This window comes from Mastigoproctus giganteus, chromosome 6 (genome assembly GCF_048544385.1).
Source record: "Mastigoproctus giganteus isolate SK-2022 chromosome 6, ASM4854438v1, whole genome shotgun sequence".
Taxonomy (NCBI): domain Eukaryota; kingdom Metazoa; phylum Arthropoda; class Arachnida; order Uropygi; family Thelyphonidae; genus Mastigoproctus; species Mastigoproctus giganteus.
In genome coordinates, this window is record NC_143580.1 from 147,336,600 (window position 1) to 147,362,076 (window position 25,477).

Sequence of the window (25,477 nt, forward strand, 5' to 3'; positions counted from 1 at the left end):
AATGCAGTGCTGCCCAAATTGTCAGGAAAATCATTCAGCATATTCAAAGAAATGCATCCAATGGCAGAGAGAAAAGAAAATTTGCAAGTACAAAGTTAAACACAAGGTGCCTACCATACCAGGAAGAAAATAAACAGTTTTTAGTGTCTACTAAATTTCCCTCTTATGCTTCAGTTGTACAATAGCATGCACCAAAATAATACACATTGGTTGTTCAATCCCCTAGCATCCCAGTATATGACTGGGCAAGATCAGTCCTCTCCTCACTAAAAGAACAATCTACCCAACAGCATACAACTGCAACTCATTCAGTAAATACACCACTGACAATACTGCCAGATAAAAACACTGTGCAGCATCCAGTAAAGCAAGCAAGCTCTGAAAGAGATGAGTAAAAATCCAGTACTGATACCATGGACAGACAAAAAATCACACGAGGACGATCCACTTCTTGAAACTCATGCAGAGGAGGACATGGACACCAATATTCCCAAAAAGGGAAAAACTGAATAGACAGATGCAAAAAAAAAAAAAAAAAAATACATCCCTTAAGAAAACAGACACACTTGATAAATCCCAATGATGTATGCTCCTTCAGTGAAACTGTCATGGATCCTGGCAAACACAGACAATGTGTATGACCAAATTTGTGCATATAAGTCTGTTGTTCTTTGTCTACAAGTAATAAATCTGATCCTTCAAATATCTATGAGTAAAAAAAATATCACAGTGTATAGAAAAGAAGAATGACTTTGATATAGCTCATGGAGGAGTAGCATTGCTAGTAAACTCAGAACACCTTTAAACTTATCCCTTTGCAAACACCTTTAGAAACATTTTCTACTTTAGTTATGGTTGGGATAGCAATAACAGTTGTTTCGTTATACCTTTTCCGAATCATTTATACACTCTTGCAGATTTGGATGATTTAGTTACTTGATTACCAACCCCTTTTTGTATCTTGGGTGATTAGAATGGGCATCACCTCTATGAAGTTCCTTTCACCTTGATAAGAGAGGACAGTTAATTGAAAAATTTCTTGAAAAGCAGAATTTAATGCATATTATCCAATGTAATGCCTAAAATTTCACACATATATTATAATTTATTTAATAAATAATGATATTTTAAGACTGGGTTATCTACTTATTTAATGCTTCCTTTCTAGAACAGTGGTCTTCAAACTTTAGGTTCCTGAGGAACCCTTCTCAATGTGAAAATTCAGTGCAGAACCCATTAATAAATACATTTCATGTAATATATTTTATTTGAACAAAATGTTACAATTAAAGTTGTAATAATACATTTCACAATAAACAGGAACTATTTATAAATGCATTAATGCACCCATTTATTATTTAGTAACTAAATAATACTAAATTTTAGTATAACATCACTAACAAATAATATAAAAAAATATACTTCATTTAATGATTTGGCTGTGCTTGTTTTTTGCCACAAAGAAAATTAAAATTTGGTATTATTGATGACAGTTGCAAGCACGTTTCCGGTTCTGCATACATTTTATTCCTGTATTTCATTTTTGTCGCTGTATGTGTATGTGTCGCTGTAAAAAGCCTTTTCGCATAAATAAGTTGTGACAAAAGACATAAGAATCTTTATTGCATGATCAGGCGCTTCAGGATATTCACTGTAAATTTGCAATCAAAAAACAAGAAGTTCTTCTTCGTACTTAATTTTTAAGGTCAAATCTGTAGATATATCAATTAACTGTTCCCTCTCTTTCATTAATAAATTTTCGTTTTGGCAATGATTAAATGGGTTTTTAATCCAGTCATGTGATTCTGTTTGCACTGGAAAATATTCTCTAATAGTTTTTTCGTATATTAAGCAAGTGCTCTATTATGTATTCTTGAACAATTTTATGAAGATTCAGATCATTTTGTATCAAGAAGTCACTTAATTTTTCAAAACAGTTTACATCGTTTTTTGGTATGTATGAAATCCATAAATCGAATTTCAAAATTAATGCATTTATTTTATCATTAACTTTAAATATATGAATTTTAGTTCCTTGGAGGGGTATATTTACTTCATTTAAAACTGAAAATATATCTGCAAGGTATGCCGCAATCTGAATCCATATGTTGTCATGTAATTTTGAGCAATAATCACGTTTAATTTGAGTTTAAAAAAAAAAAAAAAAAAATTTTCACCTCTTCTTTCAGCTCATAAAACCTGCTCAGAATTTTTCCTCGTGATGGCCAGCATACCTCTACGTGTAGGAGCAGTGTTTGGTGAGAACTAGATAGCTCCTTGCAGAATAATGAGAATAATCTTGAGTTTAGCTCCCTGGATTTGATAAAATTAATGATTTTCAAGTCATCTAAAACATCTTATTTTTTCTGGAATTCATTTTACAATGAGAGCATGACAGTGCAGACAGCAATGAGAATGTTGAATATGTGGAGCTATTGTTTTTATTCTTGATATGACTCCTTTTTTTTTGCACCCAGTAAAGATTTTGCTCTATCAGTACAAATGCAAAAACATAAATCCGAAGATAGTCCATGCTTCTCCATATATATGTTTATAACATTAAAATGTTTTCACCAGTAGCTCTATTCTTAAGAGGCTTGCACAAAAGAATATCCTCTTGGACAGTTAAATTAAAAATATAGCATACCAGAATAATTAAAATAGCCAAACCAGCAACGTCAGAAGATTAATCTAATTGCATTATGAAACCATGGGGAGATTTTAATCAAGATATTAATTCATCCTCACAAAGACATTCCATATCTCTGATGCATCTAGTAACTGTGGGATCAGTGAGAGGTATGCTATCAACTTCTTTGGCATATTTTTCACCAATCTTACAGGTATTAAGATCTTTGGTGCAAGGTTTTATTAATTTTTGCCAAGTGTATATGCCTCCCCTTCTTTAGCAATACAATAACTAACAAGGTAGGAAGCCTAAAGTGATTTTTCATTATTGTTATACATAAATTTAAAAAAAAATTTTCTTGCTTTTGAGCTCTTCATATTTATGCTTAAAATATTCTGTTTTTGCCTATCAAATGTGGGTGGTTACTCTCCATACGTCTTCTTAATTTTGCAGGATTTAGACTACTATTGCTTACACCTTTTTCACATTCGACACATATTCCATCCAGCTCGTCTTCATTTCCTGTCCAAGTAAATCCAAAACTTAAGTTAAGTAGCTTTCATCATATTTTCTTTTTTTAGAACCACCTTCATCTAATTTCTGTTTTTTTAATAGGCTTTTCCAAAACAGATGTTTTGCATGTCGTTTCCAGAAGTAGATGGTGAAACAATTGCAGATGCTGCTGAAGAATTTTCATGTTTTTCTTCTGTTTCTTTAGTTTTTGTTTGTTTTCTGGTTTTTAACCAAATGTCCATAGTGAAGGGCAGATCTAATAAATTAAAATTCTTTCATTAGTTTTTCAGGTATCATCGATCACAAAATCTATTCCATTGCATAAACGGAATTAAAATGAATGGAGACCTTACCTTGTCACAGACTTCTCTCTTTTAAACAAAACAAAGGAATAAAGATTTTACAATTTCACTGTAATCATAAGGAAAAACTGTCACTTTGAGCCGACCAGCAACAACTGCTTTTAAAAAAGGCAAATATGGAGAGAAATGTGAGAGAGCAAGATCAAATCGACCTTCAAGGTCGATTACAGTCGGAAATAACATACTTGTTTCAAAAAGGGTGCTAATTCAAAAATGATATTTTTAAAATTATTTGACGCAACAAAAACGATCAATTTTTATTAGTGAATTCAAACTGTTCTGCGGAATCCCTGGATGATTCTCACGGAACCCTGGGGTCTGCAGAACGCAGTTTGAATACCACTGCTCTAGAAATTAATTTCAGTATACAGTATGTATAGTGTGTGTTTATCACTATAGCACATTGCAGAAAAAATTAAGAATTTACAAGCTGTAGATAATGGCACAAGTTCTAAGACCAACATTGCTAAACAGTTCAGCAAATCTAAGAGTTTGCCATTATGAAAGATTGGAAGCTTAGAGAAATCTAGTGCACCAGGTAGGATCAGAGCACGAAAGGCAAACTGTCTGGCTCTTGAATAGTAGTAGTAGTAGTAGTGGTGGCATGTGATGCAAGAAAGCAAGTGTATGAGCTTATGCAGCATCAGCCAAAAAAAAAAAAAATCACACCATTCCCTCCAAATGCCTGTCCAGTTCCTCCTTAAATTTATTCAACCTATCAACTTCCACGACAGATGGAAGTTTGTTCCAGCAATTAACCATTAATAGGTACTCTTGAAATGGCTAATAATGATGCAAACCATCTCTGTTGACAGAAGCCTTTTAAAAACTGAGGCTAAATCAGTTGTGCGTGCATCAGATGAATATTGAAAATTTCAAGTTTTCTTGATTTCGAGATTTCAGAAATTTAAGGCTCATCACTAGTCATCTTTCAAAAAGAGAGGGCGGCAAAATTGCAGCCACTGACACTGAAGCTCCAAAGGAATGGAAGGGGAATCGTTTTAAAAACGTTTTGTTGACATATGACCAGAACAACATCTTTAGTGCTAATGAAACTGGATTTTTTAGTTTTTGCTACTAGATAAAATGCTTACATGTAGAGTGAAAAAAGTAGTGGTAGGACAAAAAAGATAAGATTACCATTTACGTAGCAGCAATCATGTCTGGAACTTAGAAGCACCCTCTCTTAATCATTGGAGATCCCAAAAGTCATATTTTAAGAAAAGGTTTGAAAACATTACTGACTATATGTATTTGTGGTCACTCATATACTGTATTTATAAAAATTTTATTTAATTATTTTTCTTTAATATAATTACTGTTGTGTTGTTCACTTCCATCCTATTGAAGTCATGGGTGTACACAAACTGTAACTCTGACTGCAATTTTCAGAAAATTCCAAATTCTAGGGTGTGTAAAGTGGTTAGTTAGCAGAGCATGAAGACAACACAAATTTTTCATAAATAATAAACTTTTAATAAGCCTTATATAACAAAATTTACACAAATAACAAAAGTTTTTTATGAGACTTATATAAACAGAATTTACTATATATATATACAAATTCCAAATTTAAATTTATGTGTATAGGAACTGTGATTCAAGAAATTCACTATCTCTCTCACACACATCGATTACTCTCAAATATTCCTCCTATGTATACATAATTTATGTTGATTAACACAACCCTTCCTTTCCTTTTTCCTCTCACATGCAATTTATAAATTCCAACTGTTGTTTGGAAAAGGTGCTTTGGTTTCAGTTTTTATAACTTCATGGATATTTTTATTAAATACAGAACATAAACATATTTATACTCTATTATTAAATACAGAGCTCTGTATTAAATATAAATATTTTTATTAAATACAGAGCACAGAGAATACTTTTTTAAAAAGTACAGAGCATATTTATTTCAAAGGACACGCTGGTTTCAGTTTTTTTTATAACTCCACGAAGTGATATTTTTATTAAATAAAGGGACTAACTATAGGAGCAAAAACTGAATGTTTCTATAATATGTAGGAATTTTTTTAATATATTCTTTTTCAGTTTTTGAAGTGTTGTCCTTACTGTGCCAAATTTCTCTAATTACCTAATTTTTTTCTTATTTTTCCTAGGATATTACCAACCAGCAGGACCTCTTATTCAGCCTATGCATGACTCTTGCCTTATTCATAAACCTGTACCATACCATCCCCAACAACACTCTCATATACACACAACTAGCCATCATCACCATCCTCATAATCCCTTTCCAAGAGATCAGTGTCTTTCTCATCATTCATTACCTCCTCCTCCTCATCCAGCTCCATCACATCATCAACCACCACCACCACCACCCCCTGCACCTCCTTGTCCACCCTGTTCTCTTGATCCTCTTCCATCTTGTCCTTTAGAATCTCTTCCCCCTCCTCCCCCACCTTGTACAATAGAAACCCTTCCTCCTCCTCCTCCTCCTGCTCCACCTACTGCTGCTCCACCCCCTTCACCCCTAGATTCACTTCCACCTCCTTCAGCACAGCCTCAGTCTCATCCTCCTCCTAAAACTGCACCTGCTCATCAACTTTCTCATCATCAAATTACCAATCACTCACCATCTCACCATTCTTTACCTCCTGCTCCACCATCACATCAACCATATGTTCCCCATAATATTAGTAGTAGTTACCATTGTCAGTCCCTTAATTCAACCCAGAACCAGCCTCTTTCTCAAAGTCATGTGTATTCATCTCCTCCTAGTAGATATCATCAGGACTATGCATCAGCAAATTATCATGTGAAATCTTCTGTGTCATTTAGTCAGAAAGATATGACTACATCTCAGAGGCAAGTTTCCATCCCCACTCCATCAGTTCCAGTTCCAAAAGCAGAGCCAGTAACTCCACCTGAAACAAAACATTCAGATACCTCAAATCATGATTACAGCCAAACATCTAGTAAATTTCGAGGTAATGAACATTCCTCAACTGAATCTTCCGAAAATAGATGTGACACAAGTAGTAACTGTGCCTCTCTTAATACCACAATTGAAGCAAATACTGTACAGTGTTCATCACTAGTAAATACAAAACACTCTCCAACTAAACAAGACTCTACACCAGTCGATTCCAAAACAGATGTTATATTAAATGTACAGGAAAGGGTTCATAAATTAATTACAAAAGATGCTAAGGAAGAACAGGCTAATGAGGAAGAAAATAGGCCAGACTGTGATGTTGTCCAACAAAAAGTCTCTACTGTGAAACAGCCCTTGTCTGATGATGATGTCAGCAGAACAGAATATTTTAAAGAATCACCTCAAAAAAATACAAACCTAAATAATTCAAACAGTCATTCACAACCAAAAGAAGAAAACTATCATATGATGAAAAGAAAAGGAAGAGAACTCTCAGCTTTGATTAGAAAAGCTAAATTACATGGCAAACAAAGAATACTGAGAGATGTTGATGGTAGTCCTACAGCTGCACTTCAGAAAGTAAAGAAAATACCTCATCCTGTTGGTAATACACAGCAGAAGACGCTACAACCAATGGTATCACTTCCTCGACTTGTAATCCCTCAAAAAACAGATGAGAAAAGGATTTCAAATGGCTGGTCTTGGGAAGGAACGCCATATGAGAAGCTAGTTTTTTATAGCGTGAGTGAATCCTGTATGTTACAGAATTTTTTTTTTTATTACGGTTCCAAACAATTTTTATTTAAAAATTCTTTTAATGTTATATTTTGTAGTGTTTAAATGTGTCCTTTTTTTTTTTTTAATGTTTAAAATATTTTAGCATAGGGTTTAATGTGCATATTGATAGGTTTATACTAATTACTACAATACACTATAAATTAAATTTCTTTATTCAGTCATTCAGTTGTTTGTATTGTGAATTTGTGTTTATTTTAAGCATATCAATTGATATAGTAAACTAAAAGAACCCTTATTTTTGTCTGTAGTAAATATATTACTAAACTCCTAGTACTATTAATTATTCAGTCTATATTTTATTGGTGAACCAGGTAAAAAAAAGTTTGCCTAAGAAAGGAAAAAAGTCTTGACTTTCGAGTGTTGTGATGTATCAAAATATATAAGCACTCTATTACTGGACTTTTTAATATGTTAAAATAAAACCCATTTATAATTATTGATATCCATTTTATTCTGACCAGGTACTGCAGACTGTTATTTCTCTTATAGCAGAAGTAATGAGACACCTGATTTTCAGAAGATAACAGTGTTCCATGGTTTGATTTATCTTGCAAGCACACAAAGGTTAGAAGTTGAGAAAAAGAGAGAAAGAGTTTATTAAGTTTTTCTTGCTCTTTCCTTTGTTTTTTGACACCATTCTAAGAGCAGCAGGTCTTCTTCCTTGGAAAACATCTACTAAACAACCGAGAAATGTTTCTCATCAGAATCTATTATACATTATCAAAGCCATTAGCCTTGGATTTTGCTTCTACAAAGATAAATCATACATAACCAGAATCTAATCAGTTAATTTGTAATTATGTAATTAAATACAAATCAATGCATTTATGCACTGAATAACTGATGTAAATCAGTATATAATAGTTCAATCATAATATCGTGATTTACAATTGTTATCCCAATAACGGTTGAACCAGTAGAAATGGGTAGTGATGGGTAAAAATAAGATTTATATATTTATAAAAATATGGTCAGGCCACACCTTGAGTACTATATACAGGTCTGGAGGCCTCATTTCAGGAAGGATATAGAGTTGCTGGAGCGAGTGCAGAGAAGGGCAACAAGATTAGTGAATGGAACAAAGGGTTGCTCTTATGAAGAAAGGCTTAAGTTTTGCAAATTGCAATGTCTGGAGACAAGGCACCTGCGAGGTTATCTGATTGAGGAGTATAAAGCTTTGAATGGTTTGAGCATACTCAGTGCTGATGGGATTCTTCCTCTTGCTCAGAATAATCGCCTGAGAGGGCATAAATTCAAATTGAGGAAAGACAGTTGTAGGATAGATGTGCGGAAGTTTGTCTTTAGCCAACGTGTGGTTGATTGCTGGAACAAACTTCCATCTGTCATTGTAGAAGTTGATAGCATAAATAGATTCAAGGCAGAACTAGACAAACATTTGGAGTGAGTGGATGGGTGAAATTAGAAGGTTTTTTTTTTTTTTTTTTTTTTGACTAATGCTATATAAGCTTGCTTTCTTGCATCACGGAGTGATATAAATGTATGAGAAAGATAGGTAAAAAAGCATATTATCAGGAGGAAATTTATTGATTAAATAAACTAACCACTGAATGTTACAACTAGAACCTTGCTTTTGATCTTTATATTCAATCTTCACAATGTAGATAGGTAGTACTGTTGAAGAAAAAACGTGAATTGCTGGGTAATCTCCTGCAGAATGCGTTCCAAACCTTCAAGCATTATCTACAGTCACTTTAATCAGCCATACTGTAGTTTCAGTTAGTTAAAAACTGCTAAGAGCTTAAAGAAATTTCGTTAAAAAAAAAAAGTTTACGTTATATTAATGAATTGATAGACACTACACTTTTAAAATGTACTGCTTGTTTGATGTTTATGGAACAATCAGGAATGGGACGTGATATTTCCAAGGGGAATGTGTTTGTGTGTGCACGATGTAAGGAGTATGAAGAAATCAGGCGACAACTCAGCATTGTTATGGGCCTATATCAGAGTTTGAAGGACAGGGTTGATGCCCTCGATGGATCTAAATTTAGGGGGCCCATCAAGCTCTCAGCTGCCCACATCAACACCAGAGCTTGCACTTAAACATCACACAACACAGCGGCAACCCCCAAGGCAGAATGCGCTGGTCCCACAGGAACTAGTAATTGTCGGTGACTATTGTCAGGGAAATGGGGAACATTGTGCAAAAAAGGATATGTGGAACAGGACCAGGGTATGTCTGACAGGGGCAAAGGTTGATGACATTGCAAAGCAAATATCATCTTTTAAGGGCACAAAAGGTGATATTGTTGTATTGGCACTAATGATATTAAGAGTAGGAGACTGGCAGAATTACTTAACAAGTACAGGTCACTGTTGAAAAAAAAACCATGAATTAGGGTTGAATTTGAAAGTGTTTACAATTCTGCCCAGACATGATAGGAGGGAGTATGTGATGAGAGCCCTGTCAATCAATTCGGCCCTGGAGAGCTTGTGCAAGGCTCAAGGGGTAGAATTTTTCTGATCCTGGTCTGTGCTTGTTAACAGGAGAGAATGCTTTTACAGGGATGGGATACACTTAAATAGAAAGGGTGCAAGAATATTTGCTGATGCTATTGAGACAGTGTTAGGTGGGTCGGAAAACTGCTAGCTTGGGGGGATACATGGACTAATAGATTAACAGTAGCCACTGGCAGAGGTGAAAGTGATTCTTGCACTGCTTCTATTGGAATGAGCAGCAGCCTGGAAAACAAGATGCAGGGGATTTCAGAGACTGCTGGGAGTCATTGCAGTACAAGTAAAAACATGGGTTGTGTTAGGGTAGCTAAGAATAGGAACAGATGCATGTATACTTGGGTGTACACCAATGCTAGGAGTTTGGTAAATAAATTTGATGAATTTGAGATATTGCTGAAAACATCAAAGGCAGATATTGTTGGGATATCAGATGTGGTGTCACACAAAAGGAATGCAGAAATGGAATTTGGAGAGTACAATGTGTACAGGAAGGTTAGGAAAGGAGGAGTGGTTATGCTATTAGTTAAGAAACAACCAAAATCCAAGGAAGTACAGACAGTTGACATGTCTGGACAGTGCAGTGTCAAGTCAGTTTGGTGTGACATAATCACTGGGAAATCAAAATTTGAGAGTAGGAGTATGTTATAGGCCTAATGACTCTGATGACTATTATAAACAACTGTGCAGGGAAATAGAGTGGGCCAGTAAATCAGAGAGTCTTATAATTTTAATTTCCCAGATATAGATTGGAATTTGTGGGTTGGTCACTCACATACTAGCAAAACTTTTGTGGATTTATTGGATGATTGTTTTCTACAGCATCATGTTTGGTAGGCAACTAGAGGGAGTAATACTCTTGATTTGATTATCAGTAGTGATTCTTCATGCATTAAGAATCTGCAGATAAAGGAACCACTAGGTGGCAGTAATCACAGTGTACTGAAGTGGGATTTACTCAGAGGTAACTACCATCAGGGGTAAAGGGAAGGGTTTTTGCTTTCGTAAAAGCAACTACGGAGGTCTGAGATAATATTTAATTTCTGTTCGGTGGGACCAACTGATGACGTTACCAACAGCAAATTCAAAATGGGAGGCATACAAAGAATTAATCTTTGAAGCTACTAGGCTTTTCATAGCAACTAAGAAATATTGTTTGAGTTTTAGGCCTAAATGGATGTCAGATGAACTAATGAGACGTGTGGCAGAGAAGTAAAATGCACGGTATACATATAAATTAATGGGTAACACGGAAGCCTATGATAGATATAAGCTGGTCTGTCACAAAGGAGATTAGGCAGGCAAAGGCAGATTACGAGAAATCTTTGGCAAAGGATGCAAAGTAAAAAACAGCAAAGAGTTCTTTACCTGTGTAAACTCTAGAAGGAAGGGGATGAATCAGATTGGTCCACTGGATATCGATAGTTCAACTGTTGATGATACTGGTTAGGTAGCTAACAAACTAAATGAGTATTTTGCGTCTACATTCACATGTGAGGAGTTAGTTATTCAGGAAGAGGAATGCCAGAGGTGAATTAAAAGCTAGATGATTTTGTAATAACTGAGACCAAAGTGGAGGAGAAATTGTTGAAGATAAACATAAGAAAGGCACCTGGGGTGGATGGGATTTATCCAGTTATATTAAAGGAGGCAGCAAAGGAAGTAAGCAAACACTTAGCCATAATTATGAGAGCCTCCTTGGACTCAGGGGAGGTACCCATGGACTGGCGATGTGCAAATGTGACCCCAATTCACAAAGGAGGATCAAAAGGCGAAACAAGTAATTACAGACCTGTTTGTTTAACTTCTATTCCAGGGAAATGAATGGAGACATTGGTTAAAGAAGCACTGCAGGATCATCTAGAGAAGACTTCAGTTATAGCTCGGACACTGCATAGCTTTGTTAAGGGAAGTCTTGTCTGACCAATTTGATTGATTACTATACTATGATGTGGTCACAAAGCAACTGGTTGCAGGTAATAACTTTGATATCATATATTTGGATCATAGAAAGGCTTTTGATACTGTTGCACAAATTGGAGCAGTGTGGCATTGGAGGGAAATTGCTGCTATGGATAAAGGGATGGTTGAGTGAAAGAAGACAGAGAGAGAGTGGTAATCAATGGACAATGCTCTTTGTGGACTAATGTTATTAATGGAGTCCTTCAGGGTTCAGTGTTGGGTCCATTGTTGTTTTCTGTATTTATTAATGATATTGATGATGATGTATCAGGCTTATGTCCAAGTTGCAGATGATACATAGATTGACAGGGTTGTTAATGACACTAATGACAGTACGCTGCTGCAACAGGATCTAGAAAAGTTGAGCAGATGGGCTGAGAGGTGTTAACTGAAGTTTAACATTGGCAAATGTAAAGTACTGTATATGGGAAGCAGTAATCCCAGAGTAACGTATCAACTGTGTGATATTACACCGACAGTGGTAGAGAATGAAAAGGACCTGGGGGTAATTGTGCAGGCAGATATGAAGTTTTTTGAGTAGTACAGACAGTCTGCAAGAGTAACCCATGGTGTCTTGTCAATGATGTACAGGGATGTTTCTAGCAGGTATAAGGAGGTGATTATCTGCTTGTATAAGGCAATAGTCAGGCCACACCTTGAGTACTATATACAGGTCTGGAGGCCTCATTTTAGGAAGGATATAGAACTGCTGGAGTGTGTGCAGAGAAGGGCAACAAGATTAGTGAATGGGACAAAGGGTTACTCTTACGAAGAAAGGCTTAAGTTTTGTCTGGAGACAAAGCACCTGCGAGGTGATCTGATTTAGGTGTATAAAGCTTTGAATGGTTTGAGCATACTCAGTGCTGATGGGATTCTTCCTCTTGCTCAGAATAATCGCCTGAGAGGGCGATTATTCAAATTGAGGAAAGACAGTTGTAGGATAGATGTGTGGAAATTTGCCTTTAGCAAGTGTGTGGTTGATTGCTGGTACAAACTTCCATCTGTTGTTGTAAAAGTTGATAGCATAAATAGATTCAAGACAGAACTATACAAACATTTGGAGTGAGTGAATGGTTGAAATTTGATTTTTTTTTTTTTTTTTTTTTTTGGCTGATGCTATATAAGCTTGCTTTCTTGCATCATGTGCCTTTATTAATGCTAAATGCTAATATCACGTGGTATATTAAGTAATTTTTTATCAAAATGAGATACTATTTAAAGGAATTGAACCACCCCAATGCAAAACACTTAAACTATTTATGGTTACATTTTGGGAAATTACTGTTTCACTTCTTCAGGCCTATGGGTAATAGAACAGATCAATAAGTTTTCAATTTGATAATGATATTTTGTTATTTACAATACAATGTATTCTCATTGTTCATATACTCCTTTACATATAAAATTGTCATATAATTATTGCACTTTTTCTTATAATTTTAATTAAATCATCAATTAATAAATAAAGCTAGTTTATGAAAAATCTCTAGAGTTACTCTCGCAGTTAGTTGGAAGGCTTACCATTAACATAATCTGGGAGTGGGAGTCTCTTGGTCTGCTTGGGGAAGACTGGGGTGGAAAGAGTGGACTGACTGTTCAACTCTCTCCAACAGGGTTTTTTTTAGGGTTTTTTTTTTTTTTTCTTTTGTTTTGTGGTCTTGCTGCATTTTGATGAGTTTGAAAATAAATGGACATGGTACAGTTTGTATTTCAAACTTCCACCAACAGATGGTGGTACAGTGATTGTCCAGTAGGCTGAGAGGTTGCAAATAACAATTTTGTTAGTAACATTAATGTTTTATTTCACACATTTTGCAATGGAGCAACAATAAACAGTTACTGCACTCCAGTCTTCTTCAAACGGACCAAGAGTCTCCACTTCTAGATCACAGCTAATTTTTAGAGTAAAGTAACTCTATGGATTTTTCATAAACTTTTTTATTTATTAATTAACAAGTTAATTAAATTTAGAAGAAAGAGGAGCATTGTAATTATTCGGAAATTGTATATCTAAAGGAGTATAGTATAACTAAAATGCATTGTATTGTAAATAATCAAATAACACCAAATTGAAAACTTGTAGTACCACTCCTCAATATTCTATCCCCATAGTCCTGAAGGGAGGAAACAGTAAGTTTCGGAAATGTTGCCATAAATAGTTTGAGTTTGGCATTGAGGTGGTTCTATTCCTTTAATTGTATCATTTTTATAATAAATTACTTAATCTACCACGTGATATAATAGGGTAGTGTCTGCCAATTCATTAACATAATAACTTGGGTAATCATGTAAAAAAAAAAAGTACACCTAGGAGACAAACATAACTAGCAAAGAAAATTCCACTCCATCAAAACAGTGTTTTCCTCCATTTAAGATTTCACAGGGAAGGTGAGGATGGAATTGATTTAGTGATCATTATTTTTCTTGAGGATTTTCAAAACATGCAAGATATTCGGAATGCTCAGGAATGGTACAAAATAAGAAAGAAAATTGAAATAAAAATACCAGGATCTTTAAGATGAAAATTACTATTAATTTATGTTTGACTTGGTAGTGCTTTCTATTGTGCTTGTCTGGAGAATCTTTATTCAAAAATTGTTGATGAGTTTGAAAATAAATGGACGTGGTACATTGTATTTCAAACCTCCACCAACAGATGGTGGTACAGTGATTGTCCAGTAGGCTGTGAGGTTGCAGATAACGATTTCGTTAGTAGCATTAATGTTTTATTTCACACATTTTGCAATGGAGCAACAAACGAATATAAAATTTAGCTTTAAACTGGGTGGGAAAATCTGCAACAGAAATGTATTAAATCTTAAAAAGTTTATGGTGGTAAAACATTAAACATATACCAATGATATAAGTGGCTCAAAGATGGATGTGAGGAGGTTCGCAATGACGCAAGTGGCCATTAGCAAAGCACGATGCAAGAAAGCAGGCTTATACAGCATCAGCTAAAAAAAAAAAAAAAAAACCACACACACACCCTTCTCATTTCACCCATTCACTTGCTCCAAATGTTTGTCTAGTTCTGCCTTGAATCCATTTAAGCTATCAACTTCTACAACGACAGATGGAAATTTGTTCCAGCAATCAACCACCTGCTGGCTAAAGGCAAACTTCTGCACATCTATCCTAAAACTGTCTTTCCTCAATTTGAATTTATGCCCTCTCAGGCAATTATTCTGAGCATGAGGAAAAATTCCATCAGCATTGAGCATGCTCAAACTATTCAAGGCTTTATACGCCTCAATCAGATCACCTCGCAGGTGCCTAGTCTCCAAACATTGGAATTTGCAAAACTTGAGCTTTTCTTCGTAAGAGCAACCCTTTGTTCCATTCACTAATCTTGTTGCCCTTCTCTGTACTCGCTCCAACAGCGCTACATCCTTCTTAAAATGAGGCCTCCAGACCTGTATACAGTACTCAAGGTGTGGCCTGACCATTGCCTTATACAAGATAATCACCTCCTTATCCCTGTTAGAAACATTCCTGTATATCATTGACAAGACACCATGAGCTACTCTTGCAAACCGTCTGCACTGCTCAGAAAACTTCATATCTGCCTGCACAATTACCCCCAGGTCCTTTTCACTCTCTATCACTGTCAGTGTAGTACCATACAGTTGATACATTACTCTGGGGTTACTGCTTCTCATATGCAGTACTTTGCATTTGTCACTATTAAACTTCAGTTGCCACCTCTCAGCCTACCTGCCCAACTTTTCTAGATTCTGTTGCAGCATGGTACTGTCATTAACCATAAACTGGAGACACAGTTGCAAAAGTTGGGGGAAATTGTGGCAGGAGATCATTGTTTGACCTTCAGAATGATACTGATGAGTTGGATATGAATAAGGAGATGACCTGTCAAATTCTACTTGAAGAATTATGGAAAAGGAAAGGCAACACAAAATTTGTGTTGCACAGCCTCATGGATGAGCAGAAGTAGTGAATAGTGTCATCATGTGAAGACTTCATCCAGACTTGTCAAGACAATCCTAATTTCCTCAGTTGTATTGTCGATGGAGATAGTGTTCATTGTTTCAGTGCAACCGAGAGATGAAGCATTAGAGCATGCAGCGGACTTCAAAATTGGCACCAAGACCCAAAAGTTTCGTTTACGGAAGTATAGGATCAATATGATGCTGATTATTTGTTTTTCGACAAGCAGAGTGTGATTCACAAGGAATTTGTTTTTGAAGGGGGAGAGAGTGTCAATGTTGCATTCTACATACAGGTGCTTCAAAGTCTGTTGAAGCATATTTCCCAGGTGAGGTCACAATTTCGACTGCCCTCAAAGGAAAGAGATTTCAGGATCTTGAGGACAAATAAAAACATAATTGCTGAATTAAACTTCTTTTTGGACTCCTTCATTGACCTCTTTTCAGGAACGTTTAGAACAGTGCATTCAATCAGCTAGTGATTGCTGTGAATAAAATTAAAACAATTTTTTTTGAGCTCCTTCACTCTGTGTTGTTTTTTATTGCACCACTACAGGAACTTTGTTGTCCCATCTCATACTGATCTGACAGAAATTAAAATCACTTAGTAATTAAATAGAAAACCAAGTGATTGTTGTCATCAAAAAATATATGAGGTGCAGAATTATTCATGTAGCTGGAAATTTGATTTGTACACAGCTTTCATTTGTTTGGCAGATTATAATTGGTAAGCATGCATTATGATGCATGTTTAAACTAAATTAAATTACTATCTCTTTAACTGACAGTTAGCATTAGCATTAGCATTAGCAGAGGCATATGATGCAAGAAAGCAAGCTTATTCAGCATCAGCCAAAAAAAAAAAAAAAAAAACCACTCCCATTTCACCCCTCCGTTCGTTCGAAATACCTGTCCAGTTGAGCTTTAAATTTGTTTAGGCTATCAACTTCAACAACAAGTGATGGAAGTCGGTTCCACCAACCAACCACCCGCTGGCCAAAGGCAAATTTCCGCACATCTATCCGACATCCGTCCTTCTTCAATTTGAATTTATGCCCTCTGAGGTGATTATTCTGAGAAAGATGAAGAATCCCATTGGCATTGAGCATGCTCAAACCATTCAAAGCCTTATACACCTCTATCAGATCACCTCGCCGGTGCCTAGTCTCCAAACTCTGTAATTTGCAAAACTTAAGCCTTTCTTCGTAAGAGCAACCCTTTGTTCCATTTACTAATCTTGTTGCCCTTCTCTGTACCCGTTCCAGCAGCTCTACATCCTTCTTGAAATGAGGCCTCCAGACCTGTATACAGTACTCAAGATGTGGCCTTACCATTGCCTTATACAAGGGAATAATCACCTCCTTATCCCTGCTAGAAAAATTCCTGTATATCATTGACAAGACACCATGAGCTACTCTTGCAGCTCGTCTGCACTGCTCAGAGAACTTCATATCTGCCTGCACAATTACCCCCAGGTCCTTTTCATTCTCCACCACTGTCAGTGTAGTACCGCAGAGTTGATACGTTGCTCTGGGGTTACTGTTTCCCAAATGCAGCACTTTACATTTGTCGATGTTAAACCTCATTTGCCACCTCTCAGCCCACCTGCTCAACCTTTCCAGATCCTGTTGCAGCAGCATAGCGTCAGTATTGTCCTTAACGACCCTGCCAACCTTTGTATCATCTGCAAACTTGGACATTAAACTTGATATCCCATCATCAATATCATTCATAAACACCGAAAACAACAACGGACCCAACACTGAACCTTGAGGAACTCCACTAATAACATTAGTCCACGTTGAGCAGTGTCCATTGATTACCACTCTCTGTCTTCTGCCACTCAACCATCCCCTTATCCATAGCAGCAATTTGCCTCCAATGCCACACTGCTCCAATTTGTGCAGCAGTCTTCCATGTGCAACAGTATCAAAAGCCTTTCTAAGATCCAAATATATAATATCAAAGTTATTCCCTGCATCCAGTTCTTTTGTGACTACATCATAGTATCCAATCAAATTGGTCAGGCAAGACCTGCCCTTAACAAAACCATGCTGCGTCTGAGCTATAACTGAATTCTTGTCTAGATGATCCTGCAGTGCTTCTTTAACCAGTGCCTCCATTAATTTACCTGGAACAGAAGTTAAACTAACAGGTCTATAATTACTTGTGTCAGCCTTTGATCCTCCTTTGTGAATTGGGGTTACATTTGCACATCTCCAGTCTATGGGCACCTCCCCTGAGTCCAAAGAAGCTCTCATAATTATGGCTAGGGGTTTGCATACTTCCTTTGCTGCCTCCTTTAATATAACTGGATAGATCCCATCCACCCCAGGTGCCTTTTTTATGTTTATCCTCAACAATCTCTCCTCCACTTTCCTCTCAGTTATTACAAAATCATCCAGCTCACTGCCAATGTTTACTTTACCTACATCATTCTCCTTCCTGAATAACTCCTCATGCGTGAATGTAGATGCAAAATACTCGTTTAGATTGTTAGCCACCTGAGCAGGATCCTCAACTGTTGAACCATCAATATCCAGTGGACCAATCTGATTCATCCCTTTCCTTTTCGAGTTCAAGTATGTAAAGAACTCTTTTCTGTTTTTCTTTGCATCCTTTGCCAAGGATTTTTCATAGTCTGCCTTTGCCTGCCTAATCTCCTTTGTGACTTGGTTACAGACCAACTTATATCTATCATAGGCTTCCATGTCACCCATTAATTTGTATGTATCCCATGCATTTTTCTTCTCTGCCACATGTCTCATTAGTTCATCTGACAACCATTTAGGCCTAAACCTTGAACAATATTTCTTAGTTGGTATGTAAAGCCTGGTAGCCTCCAAGATTAGTTCCTTGAATGCTTCCCATTTTGAGTTTGCTGTTGGTAACATCATCAGTTGGTCCCACTGTATAGAATTTAAATACTGTCTCAGACCATCATAGTCGCCTTTACGAAAACAAAAACCCTTCCCTTTACCTCTGATGGTAGTTACCTCCTTGAGTAAATCCCACTTCAACACACTGTGATCACTGCCACCTAGTGGTTCATTTATCTGCAGGTTCTTAATGCATGAAGAATCACTACTGATAATCAGATCAAGAGTATTGCTCCCTCTTGTTGCCTCACGAACATGCTGATGTAGAAAACAATCATCCAATAAATCCACAAAAGCCTTGCTAGTGTGCGAGTGACCAACCCACAAATTCCAGTCAATATCTGGGAAATTAAAGTCCCCCATTATAAGACTCTCTGATTTACTGGCCCACTCTATTTCCCTGTACAATATCTTATTATACTCATCAGAGTCATTAGGCCTATAGCACACTCCTACTCTCAATTTTGATTTCCCTATGCTTATGTCACACCAAACTGACTCGACACTGCCCTGTCCATCGATGTCGACTGGCTTCACTTCCTTGGACTTTATGTGTTTCTTAATTAATAGCATAACCCCTCCTCCCCTCCTGTCCTGTCTATCCTTTCTATACACATTGTATTCCCCAAATTCCAGTTCCGCATTACTTATATCTGTGTGACACCACGTCTCTGATATCCCAACAATATCTGCCTTTGATGTTTTGAGCAATACCTCAAATTCATCAAATTTATTTACCAAACTCCTAGCATTGGTGTACACGCAGGTATACATGCACCTGTTTCTATTCTTAGCTACCCTAACACAACCCATGTGTTTACTTGTACCGCAATGACTACCAGCAGTCTCTGAAATATCCTGCATCTTGTTTTTCAGACTTCTGCTCATTTCAATAGAAGCAGTGCAAGAATCACTTCCACCTCTGCCACTGGCTACTGTTAATCTATTAGTCCTTGTATCCCCCCCAACTAGCAGTTTTCCAACCCACCTAACACTGCCTCGACAGCATCAGCAAAAATTCTTGCACCCTTTCTATTTAAGTGTATCCCATCCCTGTAGAAGCAATCTCTCCTGTTAACAAGTACAGTCCAGGCTGAAAAAAATTCTACCCCTTGAGCCTTGCACAATCCCTCCAGGGCCGAATTGATCGACAAGGCTCTCATCATATACTCCCTCCTATCGTGTCTGGCAGAATTGCAGACACTTTCAAGTTCAACCCTAATTCACGGCTTTTTTTCAACAGTGTCCTGTACTTGCTAAGTAATTCCGCCGGTCTCCTACTCTTAATATCATTAGTGCCAACGTGTACAACTATATCACCTTTTGTGCCCTTAAAAGATGATATCCGCTCTACAACGTCATCAACCTTTGCCCCTGGCAGACATACCCTGGTCCTATTCCACCTATCCTTTTTACAAAGTATGTTCCCCGTTTCCCTGACAATAGAGTCACCAACAACTACTAGTTCCTGTGGGACCAGCGCATTCTGCCTAGGGGGCTGTTTCTGTGTTGCCTGATGACCAAGTGCAAGCTCTGGCGTTGATGTGGGCAGCTGAGAGCTTGATGGGCCCCTCAATTTATTTCCTTCGAGGGCATCCACCCTGTCCTTCAAGCTCTCATAAAGGCCCATAACAACGCTGAGTTGTCGCCTGATTTCCTTGCACTCCTTACATCGTGCACACACAAAGACATCCCCCTTGGCAGTATCATGTCCCGTACCCGACTGCTCCGCAAACATCAAGCAAACAGTGCATTTTAATAGACTGTGATTCAGAGGGCAACTGCCCCCCTCAGTTCTCCCCTGAACCACAGCACTCCCATTAGCTTGAGCCTTTTGCTTTGCTGCTCTGGTCAGAGTCATGATTCCGATTTAATTCAATAAAATTCAAAACAAAAATTAAATCCTTAAGTTATATCCCAAAACAGTTATGTTATATATATATTTTTTTCGGTATCTAGTGTTTTCTACGAGTTCCCTTTATACAACTTCCGTATCACGTGTACCACTATAGTTATGTATTAATTATTTGTTACGATTAAGTCGTTATATATATATATATATATATATATAGAGTTAAAAGTACAATTTAATTGACAATAAAGTTTATCAAGATTAATAGATTTACTGATTAATTGACAATATTATATAATGCACTATACGACACTAAGCTTATGCTATCGTGTAAAAATGGCGGGAATTCACGAACGGTATTTCTACGGACTCGTAAGTATTGATTAGCTTCCAAATCTCGCTATCTCAATTTAGAATAAACTAAGGATCCTGACTAGGTCTATAATCTTCTTATAGAAGATAATTTGATATAACAGTTGGTTAATAAATCAACTAAATTTGGTTAAAAAAAAAAATTTGGTTTGTGACACGTGGATTTGATACCGTTACCGATACTAAGTAATATCTAAAAAATCTCTGTCTAAGTTAAACTTTAAACTAAGTATCGTAACTAGGAATATAAAGCTACTCTAGAAAATAAGTTAATATGACAATTTAAACTAATAAAGCAGAAAATAAATCAGGAAAAACTTCTCTGTTTGAAGAGCTTTAAGGAGCAATGTCCGCACAGGCTAACCTCGCACCCAGTTCCTTAAACAGAATTATATTTTCTACATTTCCACACCATATAAAGTTATTATACAGAGCTTTCATTATCAGGCCCATGTTATACTAGTATAAGATGACAGAAACAGATAGTAATTAGACGATTTACTTATTTATGCACTTATGGGTGTTGGTCTCAGACAAAGTGCCTATTGCTTATTAATGTTTAAAGATGGTAATTAGCATTTTTTTATAATTGGTTTCAAATTTTGTGTTTTGCATGCTTATTTAGTACACAGATTTCTGAATGACATGTTTTACATTTCGTTGTTGTATTACTGTCTAATATCAGCTATCGTTGTTTTACTCTAATACTGGCTGGTGCTATTCTTATTTGTAAATGATAAATATAGGTTTGAAAACCTATATTTTGTTATCCATGGTTTTCACATTTATATTAAAATGTGTACATTGATCTTGTAATTGTTAATTGTAGCAGCGGTATCAAGGATTGCTAAATAGATGGTCTTATGGCTAAATTCACAAGATTTATCTATATTATAATGTTTATATACATACAGGATGCTTCATAACACGTGAGCTGTACTGTAAAATTATTGAGCTATGGCTGTTTGAATTTTAGAAAATTGCTATATATAATGTGTACTGTACCTAGCAAAATTTTATTCATTCTAGGTACACATTTGCTAATTCTTATTATATGATTTATTTGTTATTATTTTGAAATACCACATATATATTTATATATATATATATATATAAATTGAATTTGAAAATAGTTAATTTAAAAGAATGATAAAGAAAAGAAAGGATAGAAAGACAAGCATCAGTGGCTGTAGAGCATATTAAATTTGTATGTATTAATTTAAGAATAGGTTAGCAAGAAGGTGCAAATATAATAAAAAAACAGTCTATACATATAGAAATACTGAAGAGATGGAAGTACCTGCTATGTAATAATTTAGAATACGTCCAAAATTTGCAAGTTTAAACCAGTTACCCTCAAGTTTAGATAAGCACTCCTTGAGTAATAGATATTGTGGACTATTACTAATGACAATATGAAAACGAGCCACATGACCAATATTTGAAACAAAAATAAATGGAAGGCTTAAAATTAAAATAAATACAAGACAACAGTTATTGCAGAATTGCTGCATTTAAACCATTTAAAAAAAAAAAAGTCAGTGCATCACTGTAACTGACATAAAATAATCTAATCAGCATGACATTGCATTAGAGACATGCAGAATGCTGGCTTTTATTCAGTGAGAAATTAATAATCTCACTGCATAAGAGCAGTAATTAAAACATGACAGATTTTAGCTGTCATGTTTTAATTTCTAGCCACAGCTGAGATTGACTTTTTAAATGTTTGAAATGTAGTGATTCCCTGACCATTTTTGTCTTGTGGCGGAATGGTTGCTCTGTTTTAATTTCATAGTGCCAAAATGAGAGGGAGATTTTATTTTAAAAAAAATTAATTAAAAATACAGCAGACTGTCGATTTACTGGGATCGGATTAACCGGGACAGTTCAAGACTCCAAATTAAAAAAAAAAAAAAAAAAAAATCAACCAGAAATCATAAAATTCAAGTAATAAATAGAATAGGTATAAACAGATGTTTTGCAAGTCATAAATAAGCGGCATTATAAGTCATCATTGAAAGATAACGTACCTATTATCTTGCAACCTTCTACCAGTCTGGTAGAAGATTGAAAGATCAGGTTTCTGAGCATGAGGTGGCTTTGCGAACTGCTAATTTTGAACGCTCCGCAGTCACCGAGCGATATTGGGTTGAGCAGCACAATCTTGATCCCCAATGGGATATTGAAATCGTTGACTATTCACGTGATTACCGCCAGTGCTCATGGCTTGAAGCACTACACATAGCCACCAATAATAGTACTATGAATCAGACGACGGGAATACACTTACACCCTATTATAGAATGTACTGTATTGCAGTGCGATGAGTGCTGGCGATCATCACGTGTACGTAATTCTGCTTTACCGACACCAGACTCATGATACATGATCATGACCAGCTGACTTATGCTATTGTAACCATCAATATATACTGAAGTACACCATTTACAGACTGGCTAATGAAGAGGCACTTCGCTTCAAAAGCTACTATGTAGTTTAACGCTTTTATTATATATATTTTAACTCTTTTATCTTATTGTATTTTAACACTTTTATTATATATATTTTAACTCTTTTATCTTATTGTATTTTAACACTTTTATTATATATATATTTAACTCTTTTATCTTATTGTATTTGAACGCTTTTATTATATATATTTTAACTCTTTTATCTTATTGTATTTTAATGCTTTAATTATATATATTTTAACTCTTATCTTATGTATATATCATTTTTATTTTAATAAATTTGTTTTAACCAGTTAGTCGGTCGTCTCAAGAAACTTGGATGATATAATTCTGAATTATTCCTTGCTGAATTTTAAGTTTATGACATGGGATTACTTTTTCCTAGTGTTCATATCTGGAAAAATAAATTGATTCATCTGATAGATGGTTAATTTAATTCATATTAATTTATAGTGTGTGTGTGCGTGTTATAAAAAAATTTGTAAAGGAATAAGAGCAGTTTACCTCAATATGATATGTAGAACATTTCCGTATGATACTCTCCAGAAATTAAAACGAAAACAAATGAAAAATCAAAAATCTTACATTACAGTAAGAAATAATTAACAATAATTAAAAATCAAATGAACATAATTAAAAATCAATTTAACACAATTTAAAAATAAGTGGGAAATTAATTTAACGAGAAAAATTGCAAAATGATTTTCCTTCCTGAAGCTGACAAAGCTTTTCGACCATATGTCATGATCACAGGAATGACGATTACCGAATAGGGGAGAGCATGGAACTTAAATAGGGATTATTTGTCTTCACGCATACGCGTAAAGGACCACGAGTCGAAGATTAGATATGGCTGGCAAACATTAACAGAATTCTCATGTAATTTAATTTCGATGATATCTGCAATTAATAGTCTCGTATAATTACGTTGGACACTAAGTATTTTGGCCTCGTTAAATAAAGTGTTTTTCATTAACAGCATGAAAGACTAATTCTGACTCTGCTTAACAAGAAGCACGAACTGAGGCCGTGCGAAAATTCAGAGGAAACTGCGTAGAACCCTGATAAGAGAGTCACAATCACCACAAGAAATGTATACTAGGTTATTTATTTGTGTTGCTAATGAGTAAAGGACTGAGCAATTATTCAGTATAGTGTGTAATTTCCGTATTGGCCTGGCTACAATTTTAAATTCAGTATCTTCAAATAATCTGTTAAGTTGTTTGTGCCACTGTTCAAAGTATTTTTTGATATTACTATTGTTGGTTGGTGTATTTTTTTGTATTCTCTCCTTAGCTTGTACCCTAATTTTGTCTATTGTAGCAAGTGGGCAACCCCTGTTTAAGAATCTGCTGGTTAATATTTGTATTTCTGAGCCCAAAGCAGATTCCGTCGTTGAATATTTATAAGCATTGAGAAATTGATTAAAGATAATCAGTCTTTTGTTGTTGTTATTTGGTTTTTAGGAGTATTAGCAACTAAGGCCAAATCTCTCCGGGGATATGCAGTAGTCATTCCCTGACCTTTCCAAATCCTCCGTATTTGGTGGTCACGGGCTCGAACCCCGGTCTAATCAAGAAGCATGTGCTACACACTGCTGCTCTTGCCCACCTGGCTACGGAGGCGCCACAATCTTTTGTATGCGATTAGGTGATAGCTGTTATAATGCAGAAGCATACCGGTGTTTGTAGGTTTACGATAGATGTTAAATTGGATTTTATTCCGTCCCAAGTAAGCACGAAATTTAGAAAATTTAATGACTTAGTATCCGTATTCTCCCTCTCCAGTGTAAATTTGAGTCTAGAATGAATATTATTAAATGAATGTAAAATATCTTGGATAGTGCTACTATCAGTAATGACTAGAACATCATCTAAATACCTCCCAGAAAAGGCATCAAATGTATTCTAGACTCAAATTTACATTGGAGAGGGAGAATACAGGAAGGAAGTAAAATCGTTTAGCAATTTTTTTCATTAAATTACTTTTTTTACTTAATTTTATATTGCATTAAATTGATTTTTAATTGTGTTCATTTGATTTTTAAATATTGTTATTTATTTCTTACTGTAATGTAAGATTTTCGATTTTTTTTAAATTGTTTTTATTTTAATTTCTGGAGAGTATCATATGGAAGTGTTCTACATATCATATCGAGGTAAACTTCTCTTATTCCTTTACAAATATTGATTTCAATGGAAAACATAATGAGCATTATATCTCTGGTTCATACCATTATAAAAAATTATATAAAAATGTAGATATGAGTTATATGGAAAGCCAAAAGTCAAAAAGAAGTAATAGCCGAAATATAA

At 35.6% G+C, this 25,477-nt stretch overlaps 1 protein-coding gene across 5 annotated transcripts in view; it reads left to right on the forward strand.

Annotated features, from left to right (window-relative positions):
• The window catches only part of LOC150084644 (uncharacterized), a 387,737-nt gene that overhangs the window by 311,425 nt on the left and 50,835 nt on the right, over positions 1 to 25,477 (forward strand). For all 5 annotated transcript variants that reach the window (XM_090376527.1, XM_090376523.1, XM_090376524.1 and 2 more), the window contains one exon: positions 5,625 to 7,144. In XM_090376527.1, coding sequence (XP_090232653.1) covers positions 5,625 to 7,144 — 1,520 coding nt within the window. The remainder of the gene's footprint in view (positions 1 to 5,624; positions 7,145 to 25,477) is intronic.